We start from the raw sequence: 22,514 nt of genomic DNA, 5'->3' as shown, positions 1-22,514 counted from the left end.
GGCATGGAAGGAGGCCCCCAAAAGATAGGTTTTGGGGGCCTCGCAGCGGGGGTGGGCCTCACAGTGGAGGCGGTCCAGGCAGCAAAATTGCCTAGGTGTGCCCCTGCCACCATCCATTCAATCACCTTGCCCAACCATTAGAAATAAGCAATGCGGGCAGAAAAGAACCACTTCTTTGCCACCTGCACTGCCAGAGCATAGATCTTCAGATGTGCTCTGCGTTGCAACCTATCAGATTTGTGCCAAGTCTTTCTCCACTTGCACTCTAGTCATCTGCCTCACCACTTCAGCTTCCATAGTTCATCCCAATACCATAGGGCTGTCTTTTTTGTTCCCACTGATTTCAGTAAGAGAGTGTTAAATAGTACTCAAATAGATAGCATTTGAGACTTTCAGCAGACAGGGTTTCTGCTGCATTTGTTGTTCCCAAGTTGGGAATTAAGAGGAGTTATCGACTAAATCACGGGTTGAGTATTATGTTGGGCAAACTGATTGCTATTATATTGGACCTGAAATGGGCTAAGGGATTATCCCTGTGGAAAGTTCTAATTTTATTCTATTCCCAATCTGTGCTGCTAGGAATCCAGAACGGAGGTTTGGAGTGGGCACCTTCCCTGGTTGGTGAAATTTGGAATCTCAACAACAGTCTGAGATACAATTTCAATGGAAATTTCTCATGCAGGGATCATGGGAAATGAGGAGGCTGATTCTGTGGCCAAGGAAGCCTTGGGGAAGGAGTCAGTTGATATTGAAGATTAAGATTAAGAGTTGTTGTTGTTGTTGTTGTTGTTGTTATTAATAATAATAATTCAATTTCTATCCCACCCTTCCAAAAATGGCTCAGAGCAGTTTACACAGAGAAATAATAAATAAATAAATAAATAAGATGGATCCCTGTCCCCAAAGGGCTCACAATCTAAAAGAAACATAAGATAGTACTTCACTGGAAGTACTGTGCTGGGGGTGGATAGGGCCAGTTACTCTCCCCCCGCTAAATAAAGATAATCACCACATTAAAAGGTGCCTCTTTGCCAATATGTAAAGCTGCTGAAAATTGAATGGCAGCATAGATGGGACAAGGACCATACAGGACTTCATTTTTATGAAATTTTTCCAAGCCTCCCAGAAATGAATTGCCTGGGCTCTTTTCATAGAACTTGGCAAGTTGCCACTCTAAAAATATTTTCTGGACACTGCAGTCTGCGTGAAAAACTGTTTTTACTTGGTAAATTGGAGGATAATTTATGCTCCTTGTGTGTGGCCTACCTGAAAGTGCTGATCATGTCCTATGGGAATATGAGAGATAACTGTGAAGGATGTATTACATTTTTGGAGACTCTGCAATTACTGGGCTTTCGGAACTTGGAAACACAGACAGTTTTTAGTGCCAGGGAGGTTTGAAACCAGGGTGGATTTGATTTAAATCAAACTGATTTAAATCACAATTTAAATCACGATTTAAATCACTAGCAGGGTGGATAAAAATAAAAAAAATCCAATTTAAATCAAAAAAATCCGATTTAAATTTTTAAAAAATTGGATTTTTGATTTAAATCTGATTTTTGATTTAAATCTGATTTTTGATTTAAATCGGATTTATTTTTTTTTATCCACCCTGCTAGTGATTTAAATCGTGATTTAAATCAGTTTGATTTAAATCAAATCCACCCTGTTTGGAACCAAGCTCTTTAGTCCTTGTTGGATTTTCTTTGTGATTCAAATTTATGAAAAATACTTTAACAGTGAGTCTTGAACTATCTGTAGTTTCTTGGCGGTTATGGCCCTTATTGAACCGCACACCAATAATTCGGAGAATGGCTTGCATCTTTGTGCCTAGAACCACCTGGCCTTTTGACCATACACTTTTCCCTCTGTTCCTGACCTGTCTTCTCATGAGAATATGAACAATTGATAGATGCCAAATAGCTCTTTGGGATCTTTTATCATTGGGTTCATAACTGGGTGATGCTCTAGAAAATGGTTCAATTTGTCATGAGCATGGTCTTTGGGGCCAACGTATGGGTCAGGGGTCACTATGTGGATTCTCTTTTTATTGTAGGGAGGAGCTGACCACCTTCCACATAGAAAAGAAAATCCCTTTCCTTAGTAAGAGATAAACTTTAAAAGTTTCTGGTTTAACTGGCTGGAACTTTAAAGCATGCTTACACATATATACATCCTCATGCATGCTTTAGATAGGAAAGGAAAATATGTAAAAGACTCCCAAGAGTTATGGAAAGAAGAGATGCCCTCTGTATGCATCTGGTCTAGGAGAGATGTGTTGCAAAAAGAGATCTGGCAGACCAGATCCTTGGAACTGCACAAAGCAGCTCTGCCTTAGATGGTTGGGGTTTGTATACTAAAAAGTTGGAAAGGGGGCCATCTTTGGCTTCCTGTGCCAATGGTGGTCCACTGACTTCCAAAAGAAAGGCAATGGGGATATTTGAAAGAACAAGAGAGTTGCAAAAGATGCCAGACAGGAGCTGTATAAGAGATGAGGATCCTATGGACAAGCCAAGAATCTCCTGAGGGAGGTTCCAGAGATTTGGGGACCCCTGTCACTTTCACATGGACCCAAAAGGAACTGAGCCATTTGGCATATGTCCTGGTATGCACTGGGTGTGGTAAACGTGCTCTAGACATAAACATGCTGCATTATCTTGGGATAATGCAGACAGAATCTGGAAATGTCTTAGCACTGCTGGGAAATAGCCATATGGCTAGCCTAGTTTAGAACATCAGGAGATTCTTGGCAAACTCTCATAGGGATAAAATACACGAGTCTTACTCTTCCTCCCTGTTGGTTTCCTTGGCTAGTCCTAGCATTAGCGATAACACACTAATTCACTCCTGGACTATTTCCTCTCAGACACGTGGCACCAGTGCCCAGCACCTCTGTAAGTGTACGGCCAGGTCCAAAATTGAGACCCTGTAACACCATAATATGAGCAATTTAAGATGCTGTAATGCAAGGGCAAAGCAGACATTCCCATTACCAGAAACATGCACTTGCAGAATGTGCTGTCGACAGGTTATGCTCAGTGTCTGGTATTGTGACCTGTACTGCAATACAAAAGGCTGGTTGTTACTGCCTAAACTTTAATGGAGTTAATCCTCCCAAATGCTGACAAATTACTGCTCCAGGCCATTTAAAATCACATTTCTAATGCAATAATCCTATTTGCATTATACTGACTTGGGATGAAATGATTAGGCGACTCAGATTTTTGCACTAGAAAATTAAGTCCCCATACAGTCTGGCTGTGCTTATTCACAAATTAAAGGTCTGGATGGAAATGAAATTCCATTATTCTGCCACTTGCTAAGCTTTCAGGAAGGTTCATTACTGTCCTGTATCAGCTAGGAATGTCTCTCTGAAGTAGCCACAAGCTAACGGGAAGCTATTTTCCATTAAATCAGCTGCAGGGCTTCTTTCATTATTAATATTATTAGTCAAGTCTTTGACTACTGAGCACCTCTAAAATGGAAAAGGCTATATGAAGAGCACGTGAGCAAAAGTGATGGAAAGCTTCAGAAAATGGGTGATTATTTTCTTTCTCATAATGCACTTTCTGACAGTAAGGGGAATATATCTAGACCCATTCATCCACCGTCTGCCCATGGCTCCATGTGAAGAGAGTTCATCGCCCAGTGGTAGAGAACACACACTGTGCACACTTCCAGTCAAAAGTTTGATTCCTGCCATCCCCTATTAGAGCACCCTGTGCTTTTTCCTAAGACATAAAAGGAAGGTAAAACCTCCTTTATTATTTATACCCTTCTCCTCTCACCAAGAGAATTCAAAGCAGATTAAAAACAATAAAAGCAGCAAGAATCAAACCTAACCAGAGGAAAGTAACAACATTATACCTAGAGAGCCAACCACCATTTAAACTGCCCACACAGAGTAGCATTCTAGAAATAGGCAAAGGAAGTGCTAGTTGCACTGTAGGAAGGAGGGAGGTCTAAAAGGATTAGGGTGCCCACAGAGAAAGTCCACTGATGATGAGGTAATGTGGAGAACAGACTCCTGACAAGATACCGTGGGTTAGGCAGACTCATGCAAGAAGGTTCATCAGGTCCCAAAACTGTCTAATGTTTTAAAAGTTAATAACAAGCACCTCAAATTGTACACAAAAGCCTATTGGCAACCAATGCAGCTAGTGCAATATGACCAGATCAGAGTGCTTCGCATCCATTACAAGCCACTGCATTATGTACATTTTTCTCCATAACATTATTTGTCCAGACTGGACAACTGGATGATATTTTTACATTTATATCCCGCTCTTCCTCCAAGGAGTCCAGAGCGGTATACTACATACTTAAGTTTCTCTTTCACAACAACCCTGTGAAGTAGGTTAGGCTGAGAGAGAAGTGACTGGACCAGAGTCACCCAGCTAGTTTCATGGCTGAATGGGGATTTGAACTCAGGTCTCCCCGGTCCTAGTCCAGCACTCTAACCACTACACCACGCTGGCTCAATTACTTGCTCAAGGCCATTCAATTAGGTTTACAACTGAGCAGACACTGGATCTCAAGTCTCTCCAATCGTCCAACGATCCTGCCACTATATCACACTAGTTTCCAATAATACTTGAAGCTATTGTAATGTATATAAATATGGAATTATATAAAAATACTGGGCAATGCTACTTTAGGGCATTATTATATAATTACCCTTTTTCCATTTCTTCCTTATTTCCTTGCCTCTATGCAGCCACCTAATGGAGCAGCAGAGGAATAACTTGCCTAGCAAGCAAGAGGCTGCTGGTTCGAATCCCCACTGGTATGTTTCCCAGAATATGGGTAACACCTATATCGGACAGCAGTGATATAGGAAGGTGCTGAAAGGCATCATCTCACACGGCTCAGAAGGAAGGAATGGTAAACCCCTCCTGCATTCTACCAAAGAAAACCACAGGGCTCTGTGGGCGCCAGGAGTCAACACTGACTTGAGGGCACAACTTTACCTTTATGCTCAGATAAGGCTGGCAGTACTGCCACAGATTGCTTCTTGGCCTTTTTGTTAAGAATATTTTTATGCCACTCCAACAACAACAAAATTTACAAAGCAGTTTACTAGCAGAAAGGGAGACACAGAAGATGGTTTCTTATCCAAAGGGCTCACAAAACTAAAAGGAAATGCAAAGGAGAAACAAGCTAGTGACTTTTGTGTCAAAGATCAAGTATAATAAAGCTACAGACATGGGTCCCATGTAAGTGTCCTAACCCTTAATCTTTAACCATACCCAAATCCTTCCGTTTCAATACATACCAGAATATATAACAGATTATACCAGTTCAAGATGTGTGATCATTTGGTGCAATATTTCTATGTTTTAGTTAAAAGTCTTACCATATGTTGACAAAGGATTGCTTGTACAATGCTTACTACCCATCAAAAATATATCAAAGACAAACAGTAATCTTGTAACACCTAAAACTAACAAATATATTGCTACCATCGCCACTCCCTGTATCAGGTATCTGTCTGGTTTGAATGCCATGTGACTGTATTTAATTGTGTTATTACTGTGATTTATTTATTTATTTATTTAATCAAATTTGTACACCACTCCAAACTTTCATCTCTGGGCGGTTAAAAATAGCATAAAACAAGTTTAAAACATATACAAAAAACTTAACACAATTTAACAATTTAAAAATAAACCAGAGATTGAAATCTAAGAGAGAGAGAGAGAGAGAGAGAGGAAGCTGAGAAAGCTTGGGCAAAAAGATGGGTTTTCAGGTGTTTTTTGAAAATTGCCAGAGATGGGGAGGATTGTATCTTAGTAGGGAGCGCATTTAACAATCTCGGGGCAGCGACCAAGAAGGCCTGTCTCTGTGTAGCCACCAAACGAGTTGGCGGTAACTAGAGACAGACCTCCTCAGATGACCTCAATGGGCGGTGGGGCTTGTAGTGAAGAAGACGCTCTCTTAGATACCCAGGGCAAAAAACACTTAGGGCTTTATAACTAGCACTTTGTATTTTGTCCTGAAACCTATTGGCAGCCAGTGTAGCTCCATCAGTAAAGGAGTAACGTGGTCTCTCTGAGATGACCCAGAGACCAACCTGGCTGCGGCATTCTGAACCAACTGAAGTTTCTGGACTATGTACAAAGGCAGCCCCACATAGAGCGCATTACAGAAGTCAAGTCTGGAGGTTACCAACAGATGTACCACTGTTTTGAGGTCATTGATCTCAAGAAACGGGCACAGCTGGTGTACCAGCCAAAGCCAACAGAAAGCACTTCTGGCCACCGCCTCAACCTGAGAAACCAGGGAGAGGTGTGACTCCAGAAGTACTCCCAGACTGTGAACCTGTTCCTTTGGGGAAGTGTGACCCCATCTAGAACAGGTAGATCAAAATTGTCTCTAGAGTTCTGACCCCGCACAATAAGTACCTCCGTCTTATCTGGATTCAGCTTCAGTTTATTCTCCCTCATCCAGCCCATTACTGCTTCCAGGCAGGCATTTAGGGAGGATATGCCATCTCCTGAAGAAGTTGAGATGGAGAAATAGATCTTGATGTCATCAGCATACTGGTAACACCCAGCTCCAAATCCCGATGATCCCCAGCGGTTTCATGTAGATGTTAAAAAGCATTGGAGAAAGTACGGAGCCTTGAGGGACACCATACTTAAGCTCAGATTTCGAAGAGCAACAATCTCCAATCGACACGAACTGGAATCTGTCCAAGAGGTAGGAGTTAAACCACTGTAAAACAGTGCCTCCCACCCCCAACCCCCTCAGACGTTCCAGGAGGATACTATGGTCGATAGTATTGAAAGCTGCCGAGAGATCCAAAAGGACCAACCGAGTCACACTTCCTCTGTCAATTCCCAAGGCAGTCCAAGGATGAACTGGGCAGTTCATGGATGGATTGGACTACCAAGGCAGTCTCTACCCCATAGCCCACCCGAAAGCCAGTTTGAAATGGGTCTAGATAATCAGTTTCCTCCAAGACCTCCTGGAGCTGAGAGGCCACCACCCTCTCAATTACCTTGCCCAGCCATGGGAGGTTGGAAACAGGCCTATAATTGCTCAACTCTGAGGGATTTAATGCAGGCTTCTTTAGAAGAGATTTAATGATTGCCTCCTTAAGACAAGGAAGCATCCTGCCCTCCCTCAGAGAAGCATTTATGATTTCCACCAGGCTGCCTACAACAACCTCCCTGCTAGATCGAACAAGCCATGTCGAACAAGGGTCAAGAGAACAAGTAGTAGGCCTCACCGCTCCAAGCAGCCTGTCCACATCCTCAGGAGTCACAAACTGAAACCGATCCAGTCGAATCACATAAGAGGAATTGTTGGGCACCTCCAGTTCAGACATCTTGGTCGGCCCGAATCCGAGATATTTTATCTGCAAAAAACTCTTTAAACATATCGCAGTGGGTAACTGATGACTCCAAATTCTGGTTCAAGGGAGGGGTTGCAGATACTAGTCCCCTCACAACTCTGAACAACTCCACTGGACATGAACCCGCAGAGGCAATACGGGCAGAAAAGAACCACCTCTTTACCACACGTATTGACTGAGCATAGATCTTTAGATGTGCTCTATGTCGCAATCTGTCGAATTAGAGTCTGGTCTTTCTCCACTTGCGCTTCAGTCGCCTACCTTGCCGCTTTAGCCCCCGTACATCTTCCGTATACCAAGGGGCCAATTTTGAAGCGGGTCAGAGGGAACAAGTGGGGGCAATCGTGTCTACTGTCCTGGTGAGCAAGTTGTTCCAATTCTCAACCAGGCCATCAACAGGATCACTGACAAAGCCAACACTTAATTCCTCCAAGGCTTCTTGGAATCTTACTGGATCCAATAACCTTTTTGGGCAGACTATTCTAATAGGCCCTCACCTCTGCGGAGGTGAGAAGTGGTTGTAACCTTAACCAGATGGTGGTCCGTCCATGACAGTGGGGAAATCACAGGAGTCCCCATCCACGGAACACCACCCTGATCAGAGTAAAAGACCAAATCAAGTGTGTGACCTGCAATATGCATCGGTCCAGAGACCACCTGGGATAGGACCATAGTTGTCATGGCCGCTATGAACTCCTGAGCTACCCCGGACAGATTGGTCCCAAAATGAACATTGAAGTCCCCCAGCACCAAGAGTCTGGGAGATTCCAACGCGAGGTCTGTGACCAAGTCCGTGAGTTCAGTAAGGAATTCCGCTGGGCAGCGGGGCAATTGGTATACCAACAGAAGTCCCAATCTATCCCTGGTCCCCAAACTCAAGTACACACATTCAATATGGTCCAATACCCTAACAGGGACCCTGGTAAGGGAGATGTTATCCTAACAGACCACAGCCACTCCACATCCCCACCCACGTCCCCTCATCTGCTCCTCTACAGAATATCCTGGAGGGAGAAGCTGGGACCAGACTCGGCCACTAGCCTTCCCCAATCAAGTCTCCATAATACATACCAGGTCAGCCCCTTCATCCATGATCAAATCATGGATTAGTTCAGGTTTATTTTGGACTGACCTGGCATTACAGAGGAGCAGGGTAAGGCTATGTGGGTTGTTGGCAGTGCTCCCCGAGGTCAAAGAGCTGGCAGGACAGCCGGAAGGGGAGACAGCTATTAAATTTCTGACTACCCTTCCCCTGGAACAGCCTGCTGACCTGCCAACGTTACTATTTCTATTCCCTACCACTACCGGGTAGTGTTTTGTAGCTTTTTAAATGTTTACTATTCTCCTGTATACCACTTTAAGATATGCTTTTATGCTATATAAATATAAATAAGTTTGGCAAATACACAGAATTCTAAAGCTCTGTCCACTTGTACCATCTCTGTACAGTGTACGCAGGTACAAATCAGTATGAAGGTACAATTATTCACAACAGCCCCATTCATACATTCCAAAATGTGCTACTGTAACCATGTACAGTAGTACAAATGGGTCAGAAGTCCCACATCTGACTCATCAATCAATGTGCCTCCCCATCACTCACACTTAGAGTGGGGTTTGTGTGAACAGGGAAGTGCCTTAACTGTGGAGGTGGGTGTGAAGAGAGCGAGCATTCTGGGAGTATCTATGAGCTCAAGACAAGCATATGATGCCTACTTCACACTCAGTTCTGCAGGATCTCATACTTTCCAATCCCCTAAGTCTGTCTTGCACCAGGAAAAAAGGAACTTCTCACTTGATTTCATGATTACAAAGCTGGGGGAATCTAACTTGTCTACTACTGTCTTGTCTATGCTGAATTTCCTGCCAATCAAACTCACTGGATATTCCCAGCTCTTGTCTCTATGAGATAAGGAGAAATTATTCTCTCTGCTTTCTCCACATTGTGCATAATTGTATAAACTTTATACAGGGCACCTTTATAACTATATTATAGTTTAGGACATATAAAGATAGGACATGTAAATGGAAGGGTAATTATGCCTTAACTCTACATTAATTACTCATTGTTACTTAATAGAGTTTCTCCATATCTGTTTAATAGCAGGGGGAAAGATTGCATGTCCCCTTCCAAGATATGCAAGAAAACAAAACACTTAAGTGTTTAAAACTAAGGATCACACTTCTGTAATTAGAGCTTATGACAAAATCTGAAGTCCCTAGGTTTTCCTCCTGTTGGCATACAATGAGTGAATGTTTGTTTGTTAAAGTTAATGTTCCACACTTCAGTGATAACTATGAGGTAGTCAAAAGGTACCCTTTTTCCAGGTTAAGTATTCATTTCTCTGTATGAAATGTAATGCCTGGCTGCATACTTTCATATACTGTACAAAGATCAGCCAGGACAAACAAAAAATAAACACCATATTATAAGATTAAGGGCATATAATCCTTCAAAGTACATGATTACTCAATATGAAAAATATATATGTACATATTCTAATAAATAATCACAATCTACTATTTCTGACCAGAGCTCTAATAGATATTACATTCACTGTTGCCATATCATCAACTATCCAGGTTATATGCATTTTAAGTATGGAATAAGTGAAAAATATATATTGCTGACTATTATTATAAAGCTTTTTGCTGACAGCAGTTATGAAAGCTAATGAAATTTCCAGGCTGCTATCAGCAGGAGTCCCCAAAAACCTTGTAAGTCAGCTGGATTCATAAATGATAAATGGGGAAGAATTAACATGCACATTTGAATATCCTTCATCTAGGATACAGTTACAGTTGCATACTACTAGCAACTTTTATCATGGAGAAAAATGCAACGTGTACAACACATCCATGTTGAATTCAGTAGCTAGCCACTGTTCACTGAATCCATGCTGCTGTAGTACCAACACAGCCATTTTCTTGGTCCAGAAAAAAAGAAGGAATATAAATTATTCCTTGGCCACTAGGAAACAGGGGGTTAGTTGGGCAAAGAACGCAGCACATGGCCGGCGTGCATGCGCTGCAGTCATGTGTGTGTCGACACCCATCGGGACTGCAGGAAGGAACGCTGCAGCCCCGTGCGGCTGTTTCTTAAACAAGCGCTGGCAGTGGGGAAGTGGCAGTGAGGGGCGAGCTGGTAAGGAGCGTTTTACCTGTTGTTTTTAAAGGCACCTCCCCACCCGTCAAGCTGGCTCGAACACCAGCATTCAAACAGGTTCAGTGCTCCAGAAAGGGGCTGGCCACATTATTATATTATACTATGTCATACATTTCCTGTAGTCAGTGGCAGGTTCTACAATTAAGAGTTTCAAAATACTACTGCAGTATTTGTCTGGCTGGATTAATAGACAACCGTCCCAGTCCATGTGAGCAAGCTATGTGCCCATTCGCTACCCTCTCCTGTGTGTCTTTTTTCTAGAGATGGATTTTGCTATTTGATTTGACATCAAATCAAACTGCAAAACCCTCTAATCGATTCATTAAAACAGTGGCCATTGCCAGCTGTTTTGATGAATCAACTCAAATCAATTTGAGTGATTTGGCCATAGGAAACAATGGGGAACTCAAATCACCCCACTGCCCATGGGTAGGTCCTAGGGACAGCAAAGCAGATTGAATGGTATGGTGTGATGGGTGCTACCTACCACCCAACCCACAAAACAAATGGGTTTGGTTTTTTACCTTTCCCCAACCACCACCCCATAGGATTCTATGGGTGTTTGGGGGAAAGGGGGAAAGGTTAAAAATGTATTTAAAATCACCCACTTGCCCATTTGTTTTGTGAGTTGGGTGGCAGGTAGCACCCATAACGCCGTACCACTCAACCCACTTTGCTGTCCCACAGGGAACAATGAAGTGATTTGAGTTCCTCATTGTTCCTTATGGCCAAAACCAACTGCACTCAGAGAGTGCACACAAGTTTTGCATTGTAATTTGCAATGCATTTTGCATCCCTGCCTTGCAAAACACTGCAGATTAGCAGCATACAGTTAAAGGAATCTGTCCCTCCCGGCACAGAACACACATTTTTTTCAAACACAGTCCAAAAATGGCCAAAAAAGAATCACTAAACCAGAATCCACTGCCAGCCACAGTGCCTACACCACAGTATCATCATTGGCACAAGTTGCTCTTCCACAAACAATTATGACTCCTTAATTCAGCATTGCAACAGCAGCAACTTGAACAGCAAGCATAGCCATAAATCAACTATAACATCTGAGTATACCTTGAAATGCAGATTGCAGAGCCGACCAGAGCGAAGCACAAGTTAGTCTCAGAGCCAGACATGGGGCTCATGTCACAGCAATCACCAAGAAAATATTACACACACACACACACACACACCCCTGAGTGACCACAGTCCATTTCTCACCATATCACAAACAGACCAAACCACAATTCAAAGAAGGAAGGAAGGCACCCAAGTTCTGCCTTTGTCAATCTGAGTTCTAGCAAAATCAGACCATTAATAATATAGCAGCAATAGCACAGCACATTATACTGTGTTGAGAAAAGAAATCCACAAAATCAAACCTTCCTTGATTCCTTCTTTCCTCAGATCCTGATGAATCCTCTTCAAGGGCACACTAGGGGCTCTCTCTGCCTCCCCTCCCCAGGCCCTTTGAAAACATTTTGAAATTCCCTCCTTTTTTGTTCCCTCTCCCTCCTCCCAGCCAATGGGGGCGCAGCTGCCCATGACAGCACTTGATTTGTATGATAACAAGCCAACAAAGAAGCAAGGAGATCTCAAGCCATTCAGAAGCCAGTGCCAGAAAGCCAATCAGCAATGAGAAAAAGCCCACTAGAATGGTGCACGAAACACTCGAATAGATTTGAGCTTGAATCAGGGTCATTTCGATTTGAAATCGAATGAGGCCATTTATTTTAATTTTCTAATTCGAATCACTCAAAATGGCCTGATTTGAGCTCAAATTGATTCAAACCCAAATCAATTTGCACATTTCAACCTTTTTTAGTACTTCTTGGTACTGATGTCACTTCCTGCGACATCAGAACTGGGGAACTGGTTTAAGAACATGAGAAGAGGCTTGCTGGATCTGGCCCAAGGCCTATCTTGTCCAGCATGCTGTTTCCCACAGTCATCCACCAGATGCCTCTAGGAAGCCAAAAACCAAGAGACGAAGGCACCAGCAGAGCAATGGGGACCCAGGTCCACACCCATCCCTGGTGGTTCCTTTTATCTCCCTAAAGAAAGAAAAAGGGAAATTTGTGCACCCAGCCAGCAGATGCCGACTGGGAATGATCTCTAGAGGGCTCGCATGGCCCTTCCAGGGCTCTGGCCGGGTGCGGGGGACAGTTGAGTTAGGCAGCTCCCAGGAGCTGGGCAGCCCGTGTTCTTTGAACTATTACAGCTCCACCCCTGGATGAAGGCACACTCCCTCTTCTGCCATTGCTTCCCTGCAACTGGCATTTGGAGCATCCTTCAATTGATCCTGGTATGCAAGGACCATTCGAATGAGTTTCCCAGTTCTGCTTTCACAGGAAACTGTGGTTCAATTTCTCTGTCAAACCTTGGTTTGACATCCTGGTTTGTAGGGATCACTCAAACCTCCATCCTCCAGTTCAGACATCATGAGAAACTCATTTAACAAACCAAAATTATTGAATGAGGGCATGCGAAAGAAGGAAAAGAAGAGGGGAGGGGAGGAGGAAGCATCCTGGCATTTGGCCGAGGGCCGGTCCATAAGTTATGTCTGTAAATCATTACTGATAGTTTGTTTTCACAGCACATCATACCATTGCAATTATTCTGTACGCTACTTGTATGCTGCATCCTTGGATACACACTCAGCAAAACCTTTTGTGTTGCGACACTCATGAGGACTCTCATTTTCAAACTCAACACCCTTTTCTAACATTCCATCCATTGCTGATGCTGCAGCACACACAGAGGTTCTGAAGGAAATCATCACTGGGCAAGATTTGGAAAGATTTGCCAATGACTGCAGAGTCAAAAACCCATTCGTGGTTTCACGGACATTTAAATGCCAAGTGCCCTCTCTCTTTGCACATTTGGAGTTAGCTGCTCTTGGCTGTGAATAATTCATATTAAACAAATCTACTTCTCAGACCCAACTCAGTCTTAAGTCATATCTTTAGGATCATCCACATTTCAAAGAGCACATAAATAAATGGTGATAAATACAATTCAATAAACAGAGACCCTTCAGCAGCAATCAGTGTTTTCACTTGATACCTCTTGATCCAAGCCACCAAAGAAAACCCTTTGAAGTAGAAGAGCAAATATTGCCATTTGATAACTCTTGAGCCTGACAGTGCAAAGCAAGTTGCTTGTGTCACATGCATGGAACTCCTTTGCTCTATTCACTGGGTTACTATGGAAGAAAGCAACGCTTACAATGCCTTTGACACAACTTAATCAGCACAAGGGCCCCTACAGGTACATACAGGATTGTTAGACTGTTCATGCAATATGTGTGGCAAGTGCATCCCACAGCTTTCAAAGAGTGGCTGTACTGGAGGCCTGATTGCAAACAACTCAATACCCAATCTAAATAAAGGCTGTTCAAAAGATCACACACAATATGCAGAGCTCTGATGGACACTTGGTGCAGAGACCTTTCACAGAGAATTCAGTTACTAAACCAAGAGGAACCAGGGCTCTCTTGCCTGTCTGAAGCCAAGCCCTCAGACCTGCAACCTCTGCCCCATTGGCCCAGATGAAGAGGGCTGCGGGTAGTTATTAATTGGTAAGAAAAAGGCGTTCTGCACATGCTGAATGGCAGTATCAGCTTTGTCTTTCACTCAGATTCTCCAAAGCAGTCTAGCACTGAAGTTTGGTTCCAAGGTGGAGCGCTACTAAACATTTTCTACACATGCAGCAGAATGAGGTAGCAGAACAGATTGTAACACTTTAAACTGCAGATGAGGAGGGTGCTTTTTAAAAATTTGTGACCCTGCATGTAAAAACTGTCTGCAACACACACACACCCCTGTAAAAAGAAACAAAAGCCCTAGTACAACCAAAAAAAAGGTTCTCCATTTAGGTTGTACTTAGGCATTTTTGTTTTTTTAGAACATTTGTGTATCCAGGACTTTGTACAGCTTACCACAAGATGATCTTTATATTCCTGGGTAAAGAATAAATGAAAACTAAAGAGATCCAAATAAAAGATATTCTGTCATTTTCTTGCCTTAAACAGCACTGGCTGCTAAATGAGAAATATGCCAAAGACATCTGGTTTGTACATTTCTTGCACAATAGAGATAATTACAGTTATCTGCAGAAAATCTTGTTGATTCAAATGTAGCACTCAGACTTTACATTTGCTGTAGGCTGTGGTTCAACCCTCTTTGAAGACCAGAGGTTTTCACAGTTGTATCCATTCAGCAGAAGGAAACCACTAACTTAGTACTGAAGCACCCCGGGCAATAAATTAGAACTGAAACATAGCAAATGAGCAAGCCCTCAAGGATACAACATTGCGTTAAAGTAGTCTGGGTGTGTCATGGGTGCTGTCACTCCAAGTAACATAGCTGATGTAGTGTGCACACACTCCTCATCATGTGTGACAGTTCTCCAGATAAGAGAGTTCTCCAGTGTTGTACCCAGTGACTTCAAGGAGCTTACAAATGCAGCTAGTCCACAAGACAATATAATACCCTGCAGTTTCCTTAGTGTAAGACATTGGAGCCTCTCCCATACATTGTAGACAAGCTCTCTTTGGGTCCACTTTGACACTTCTCTTCTTTGTCCATTTCCCTTCCAACATCATTGATCATGTTTACTGCAGGCATTACTGCCACTATATCGTACTGATAACAAGAGCTCTCTAACAAGCAAGGCTTTCTCCTGTCACACTTCCATTCCTCACAAATGAAATAGCTTGTGATCAGCTCTGAGAACCCAAGTGCCACTGGACCGACGGAACTCTAAAATATGTGCTGCTAGTAAAGCTGCAGAAATCTGCCTGAGGTCCCCTGTGCAACTGTGGTGAAATGGCATATCATATATACACAGAGAGAGAGAACCATGCAAATGATAGAGAAGCATTGAGAGGAAGGGGCTGGGGAGCCAATATTTGATTTAGATAAGAGAGCAGATGCGCAGGATCCATCTGCTCGCTTATCTAAACTGTAGGGTAATTTAAAGGCAAAAAAAGCAAGCAAATGCAAAACTGAGCACTCCTTGCCCTCAGTGGCCAGCATGGTAGTCTTTTTAACCGCCAAATGCAGGTAGTAAAAGGAATGCAGAGGACACCTGGCCTGACGAACATGAGCAGAGGCAGAGACAATTAATTTAATGCATGCAATTCATATTGGTCTATAGAAAGAGACTGTATTTTTTGAGTCATGATTTTATCCAGTCACCTTAGGAGTGATGTAGAATAAGTAGTTCTTGGATATATCCTGTTCTTGGATATATAATCTGCAGAATAATCTTTGTTGCTCTAACAATGGTGCTGCAAATGCAGGTCACTCTTATTTCCATGATCTCACAGGTGGTAAACTTAAGGCCTGGGGCTTACTGAGGTGGTGCAGCCCAGATACAGGTTCGTCAGTAGCGCAATTCAGACATTATGTTGAACAAGAGTACAGATGTCTGTACATTCATACACGTTTGTGTGAATGACTGTACCCGTGTTCATTTTAAAAGTGAACCTGGATACAGGCCCTTCAAATGCACGGTACAGATAAGGAAGTGGACTTCTGTACCTGCATTCAGTATTATATGTGAATGACTGTACCTGTGTACAGCTCTGTACCTGTGAACACTGTACACTTATTGTACAAGTGTTGAATATAATGTGTGAATGGGCCTAATATCAGATATGCATGAATACTCCCCCACACACAAAAAGCCCTGAACACAGAAAACTAGCGTGTCTGGGAGAAAGCTAAACTAGAACACTTCTCCCCAACATCCATTTTTCTGTACAGAGGAAATGTTTTTGTATGGAGAGCACTCAACCATATGAATTCGCACCCACAGCCTGATACAGTAGTATAGACCAAAAAGAGGTTTACCATCTCGGTTAGAACTAGGTCAAAGGCCAAGGGCCTATTCCCCTAACAGTCTTATCACAACTACTGTAATTTTAGCTAACCCACCATGAATACTGACAGGCCACTCAGTATTATTCAGCATAAGCAAAAAAGGGATACATCCAGGGTTATGCAAAGTCCAACTTTTGCTTAGGGACACCAATGAAGCCGCAAGAGGAGCAACTACCCAGAATCCATTGCAACATCTACTTGGACCAGCAACCCCGCTGAAAGTCAGCAGGAAGGCGTGAGCGCTGTGGCTGTCCCATGCAGCGAAGCTGTGAGATTTCACACCCGGGAGAGACGGGGTGTGTGTGTCTTGGCCGAGGTGGCCCACAGTTCGTGAATGACACTGACTCCGGCCACCGTCACCACCTCAGCGCCTCCCAGTCCAATTCTCTTTCGACTGGACCGCACTCACGCAACGGTTACTACTTATGCGTGTGGACGCAAGGGTAAAGGGCCGCCGAGTTCAATCTGACTTACGCCCCAGGGAGCGTGCAAGGCCAGCCACGCTTCCCTCGGACGAAGCTCTTCACTTGCGCGGAAACATGCCCAGAGACTCGAGCTGCTGCGACCACTGCGAGGAATTGCGAGCTGGAGGAGAGCAGCGCGCGCGACCGTGTAACGACGATCACCCGCGCCGCTCCTTGGAACGCGGAGCGCAGGCAAGGCGCCTGTCTTCGCGTCCCCTGCCTTTGTGCCTTTTAGAGGGGAGGCTGCAGAGACCGGCGCTGCCCCCCTCCTCCCCCGGGCCTGGCCCAGGCCGCGTCGAGGGCTCCCCACGGCCACTGCCCGCCGCCCCACTGACTCACCTTGCTGCTGAAGGGCCCCGGGATGAGCAGCTTGAGCGCCTGCCTCTTCAGCTCCACCAAGCGGGCGTTGCAATTCTCACACCAGACGCCTCGGTCAGAGCCCGGCGGGGAGCCTCCTCCGCTGCCGGAACCGGGCGATCCGGTGCCGAAGCCCGGAGAGCCCCCCAGCGAGCCGGGCGAGCTGCTGCCGATCCCCGGAGAAGCGGGGCCCGGTGATCCGGTGAAGGAGCCCGGCGAGGACGTGCCCGAGCCAGGCGAAGGGGTGCCGGAAGAGCCCAGTATGGAGCCGGCGCCCTCGGGGGCTGGGCGGCTGCCGGCCCGGGATTCCTCGTAAGCTTTCCTGTACCAGCTTTCCGGCGAGAAAGGCGCCGCGGATTTGGTGGGGGAGCAGGGATCGTTCACCTGGGTGGTGGAGGAGAAGAAATCAGTAGTGGGAGGACGGTGGCAAAGTTCAATTTATTAATCAAGTCGAGTCCCGCAGCGGCTCGTAGAGATTAGCAATAACAATAGCCCCAAGCAGGCTACACGCCCCCCCCCCCACTCCGCTCCCGCCGCTCTGGTTTCTAAGCAAAGAAATCTGTAGCCACCACCTGAGTAATTTTCTGTATCGGGGGTGGGGGCACGACGACACCCATCCTTGCACTGCAGGCAGCCTAGGGGAGTGTTAGATCACCTTCTGTTAATTCACCCGCATCTCATGATCGTTTGCATGCAAGGCCCTTTGTAAGTCAGGACACCCACTAGAAGAAAAGGGTGGGGGGAAGACTAGCGATCTCTAAAGAATCGAGTATATTTTGCACAACTGCAGCAAAATAGGTTTGTCTCGGGCGATGAAATGGAACCCGAGGCTAGAAAAGTTCAGTAGCGCTCAACAGACATGGGGAGTCTACTGTTGTAGTAAAAGGAACGTATTTCACACGATTTGCCGATTAGACTGAACAGAAATGCTAATATACCAACTGCACCTTGATGGGAAACGTGCCGCTTGTGAAGAGGCTGGCTTACGGTCTGTGTCCGCTTGCACGGAGAGAATTCAGCCCTTTTTGTATTAAACCACAGAGATTTAAAGCATCCTATTCTCTTACTTAAGGACAACTTACCCCATATTTCCTGCTTCGGGTTGTGACTGCAATTCTCTCTTTATTCCCAGCCACAGAATTCATGATGATCTTTGTGCACACGGGAGAATTTCCTGCAAATTTGTATCCAATGGGGAATTCTCAGATCCAATAAGGTTCACCCCAGCTGCACACTATGCACTTGAAGTCAATGAGTGTGCGTGCGTGTTTTCCTCCCAAATAAATAAAAAATAAAAAATCCTAGAGCTCAGAGAAACGCCAGCAGGAAACCGAAGAGAGGGTTAGATCTTCTTTTCTTCAGATCGTGTATGTCCTCATTGTCTTCTGTCTCATTATTTGTGTAGAAATCCCAGGGATCGGCATTTTCCCTCCCCAGCAGACAGTGCCACTTTCCTCCCCACAACTAAAAGGAACAATTGCATCCGAGGCAGATTTTACAAACCGAAGGAGGGAGCGGGAGAGGAATGAAGAGCTGGGTGTTGCTTTACAGGCAGCAGTTTCTCCCTGTGCTACTTGGTGGTGTGGTAACTTGTTTCCTGCGCCACGGTTTGTAACTGAGTTAAAAGAAATCCTCCAAAAATCTCAGGATCCAGGCTCTGGGAGGAGCCTCGGAGTTGCTTGCAGCCAATATCTTTCTGCCCATGTTTGCCTGACAGTTTGGGAAGGGGGAAGCTCTCTGGCTACACAGCACTCATTGAGCAGCGGAGAAGCTGCAGCACATTGGCAGCTGCTGCTGCTTCTGAAGGCTGTGAAAATGCTGCCAGGGCTTAACTACAGAATGCCTTGCTGCTGGCTGTCTGGCGGGCTGAGGAGGGACCGTCTTATTTGCCGTATTTCTTGACTGACATTTGTGATTTCCCCCCCTCCCCTCCCTGCCTCCCTCTGTAGGAGACGGCAGGGGAATATACTTGCCTCCACCAAAATAGTTAATGGTTGATTCAAAGGTTCTACTGGATATGATTTTTTCCAGGTGCTCTGACAGAATGTGTGTGCAGGTCTATAAGCTTGAGAAAGAAGAAGGGATTAGTGCAGGCATGCTCAACTTTGCCCCCCCCCCCGCCACTGGTTTTGGACTACAACTCCCATAATCCCCAGATGCAGTGGCCAATAGCCAGGAATTATGGGAGTTGTAGGCCAACATCTGCAGGAGGACCAAAGTTGAGCAGCACATACCAGTGAGCAACCCCTGGCATCTCTGTTCATACATGACATCTGATATTATAGTATCTTCTTGTGTAGACAAAGCATACTGAGAGTTTAACAGTAACATGCATTTAAGGCCTTAACTATGGGACTTTGGGTCTCATCTGCTCCAGGGAGCAATTTCCACACAGTTTATTTCAAACTATAAAAGACAACAGGCATATTTCTACAAGGTTTTTCCCATAACAGCTGGTGGAGGGACTTAGATAAATTGCTGAAATTAGGGCAAATTCCTCCCACTTGATTACAAAGCACAGAGAGGCATGAATAAAGCTGCTTTGTACGCCACCCCCCAAATTCAAGTTTTCTACCAAAAAAGCACAGTATGACAGAAATCAAGATATATGTAAGATATTATTTTCTTGTGAATCGTTCATGAAATCCAATATGACTTGTGGATGTGGGTACCATGGAGTCAGAGGGAGGAACTATTTGCTGTGTAGGGCCCAGCATCTCTGCCTAACCATGAGAGCTAGAAACCAGAGAGAGAGAGAATATTATGTGGCAACACAGAAACAAAATTCTCCACAGCACCAAATCTGTATGGACTTTCACATGTACAAAATCATGGAATACGATAGCCATGGGAATTATGTGATTATTGGCTTCCAGCCCAACCTTGTGTGTCTGTGCTGTGCATTGCATAGTATATTTTAGAGCCTTTGGGCCAATCTACATGTGACAGTTACCACATGGAAGCCATTCAAAATCATGATGTATGGCATCTGTTATCACATTGATGCTGCCATTTGTGCAGCTTTGGCATTCAAAGCACTTCACACTTGTAATCTCAGTCGTTTTTCCTGCAGCTCTCTAAAGTGGGCCAGTTATATTGTCCTTATATTGTAGATGTGTGAGGTTGAGGCGAAGGGCTCTTCCAGACAGCAATAGACAGTGCTTTGAAAAGAGCATGCAAGTAAGTTGAAGAAAAGAGCTTACTCTGCATCCAGACACTCTTGCAAACTTCTGTCAGCATTTCTAGTGAGACCTTACTGGACAGGTCACTTGCACCATTTCCACAGCACCACCTGCTGGTCAGCTCTTGCTTTCTGTGGTTAACCCATCACCTTTCAATAGTACTCTTCTGATGAATGGGGGAAATAGTGAGTTAATCACAGAAAGCAAGAGCTGACTAGTAGGTGGCACTGTGGAAATAGTGCAAGGTCCCGTCTGGCCATGTGAGTTGAGTTTCTAGAGACCTTTGGCTGGTTGCTGTTTAAAACACAATGCCTAACTAGATAAATCTTGGTCTGATCCAGCAAGGAATGTCTGTTCATATAGTCCAGGGGTGTCAAACTGTGGCCCTCCAGCTGTTGTTGGCCTACAACTCCCATCATCCCCAGTCACCGTGGCCAGTAGCCAGGGATGATGGGAGTTGTAGGCCAGCAACATCTGGAAGGCCTCAGTTTGACACCCCTGATATAGTCTGTTCACAACTGTAATCATGGAAATAGGCTGTATGTCTTGAGTATGTCAGAAGAAAGGATGTCCCAATATTCTTCCTGACACCACAACATACTGCCATCATGAATGCATTGGTCGGGAACCAACCAATATTCAACTGACTCACAGCATCCAGATCATACCTTAGTTACATAATAATAGCATTTTTTTTAAAAGCAAACTGGCCTGCAGATTCACTCTTGTATATACATAGCTATTACTCACTCCTGGCAAACTGCAGGTTGGTTGCACAACAGTAATATAAAACTGACTTTCAGAATTGTACACACACATGGCTATATGAGAGAGAAAGAGAGAGCGCATGCCTTTGGCTCACCTCTGATTTCTTTTCTCGGAGGTTTTTCCTGTACAAATGTAAAAGGATCAGAAGGCTCAAGATTTAAAAAGATTAAATATTTAAAAGATGGAAATAGTTGACCTTTGGGCAAGCAGCTTCCAAATGCATGTCCATCTGAAAATGTTGTGTTTTCCCTCTTTGTAATTTTGGTGATAGGGCAGTGAGGCATAAAGGCAGAAAACATCTTCCTGTTGTCGCCTGGCTGTTGTTCCGGCACACGGCAAAGTCACTGTGAGCAAAGGCAGGCATGTGCCATGGATGCCACGGTATATAACTTTTAATTTTCTAGGATCAGCACTTCCCATCAAGAACAGGCAGATTTGCTTTGTTCTTCATCAGCCCTTTAATTAACACGCTGTTAGATGTCCCTGCCGAACCGCATCTGCTGTGTTAGGGATTGTCAGATTGTGTGTAATGGTATGTCTACCATGGGAGATCATAGACATATGAGGATCAAAGGGGGGGGGGCAACAGATTGGCCAGCTTGCTTGTAAATTCCAATTTGCAGCCTACTGCCTTGTTACAGACCAGGAAGCATAGGAACAGCAACATCTTGGTGTCTGTTACTCTCCAAAGTTTGCCGACAAGGAACAGTAAGTAGGCATGACACCAATTCAAACATGGTCAATGAGGCAATATTTTACAGCTGACTGGTAGAGCAGCAAACACAAAAGACCATTTAAATATCAGGTGGTTTCTACCATTCAGAAAAGACAAATGCTTCGGGGGATTGCAGCATCTGTTTGCTTACGAAGAAGAAAAAAGAAGACACAAACAAACACAAAAAGGTCCAGCTACAGGTATTAGGAAATATAACAATAACTCTAAAATAAATAAGTGGGAAATAGACAGAACGGGGTTATGGGCCAACCTGGGACTTGTCTGGCTGAAGATGACTATGGTCACTTGCTTCCTGTGCCCATTCCCCTGTTGCCTCCGCTGGGGAGATGGGCAAAAACAGAGGCTACACTGCACTGCAGTCAAATCCAGGGGTCCTTCCAGATGTTGTATGCACCCTACCACAGGGGTTCCCAGTTTTGGGTCCTTGGATGATATTGGACTACAACTCCCAACATCCCCAGTTACAATGGCCTTGTGAGATGTGGGAGAAGAGCTGGTCTTGTGGGCACAAGCATGAATTGTCCCTTTGCATTTAGATGGGTGACTACATGTGAGCACTGACTGCTGTATGATATTTCCTTTAGGGGATGAGG

The 22,514-nt window shown here is 44.5% G+C and overlaps 1 protein-coding gene and 1 long non-coding RNA gene across 2 annotated transcripts in view; both read right to left on the bottom strand.

The window, feature by feature from the left end:
- The window catches only part of KIF26B (kinesin family member 26B), a 495,657-nt gene extending 476,826 nt beyond the window's left edge, over window positions 1-18,831 (bottom strand). Inside the window, exons 1-2 of the mRNA XM_053302151.1 lie at window positions 18,318-18,831; window positions 17,218-17,619 (exon numbers count right to left, since the gene is read on the bottom strand). Coding sequence (XP_053158126.1) covers window positions 17,218-17,619; window positions 18,318-18,380 — 465 coding nt within the window. The 5' untranslated portion in view covers window positions 18,381-18,831. The remainder of the gene's footprint in view (window positions 1-17,217; window positions 17,620-18,317) is intronic.
- A 694-nt stretch (window positions 18,832-19,525) lies between these two features.
- LOC128347469 (uncharacterized) overlaps window positions 19,526-22,514 on the bottom strand; it is a 40,666-nt gene continuing 37,677 nt past the window's right edge. The window contains exon 4 of the long non-coding RNA XR_008317571.1: window positions 19,526-19,971. This is a non-coding gene — a long non-coding RNA (uncharacterized LOC128347469). The remainder of the gene's footprint in view (window positions 19,972-22,514) is intronic.

This window comes from Hemicordylus capensis, chromosome 1 (genome assembly GCF_027244095.1).
Source record: "Hemicordylus capensis ecotype Gifberg chromosome 1, rHemCap1.1.pri, whole genome shotgun sequence".
In the NCBI taxonomy this organism is placed as follows: Eukaryota; Metazoa; Chordata; class Lepidosauria; order Squamata; family Cordylidae; genus Hemicordylus; species Hemicordylus capensis.
This window is presented reverse-complemented; position numbering and strand designations above follow the sequence as displayed.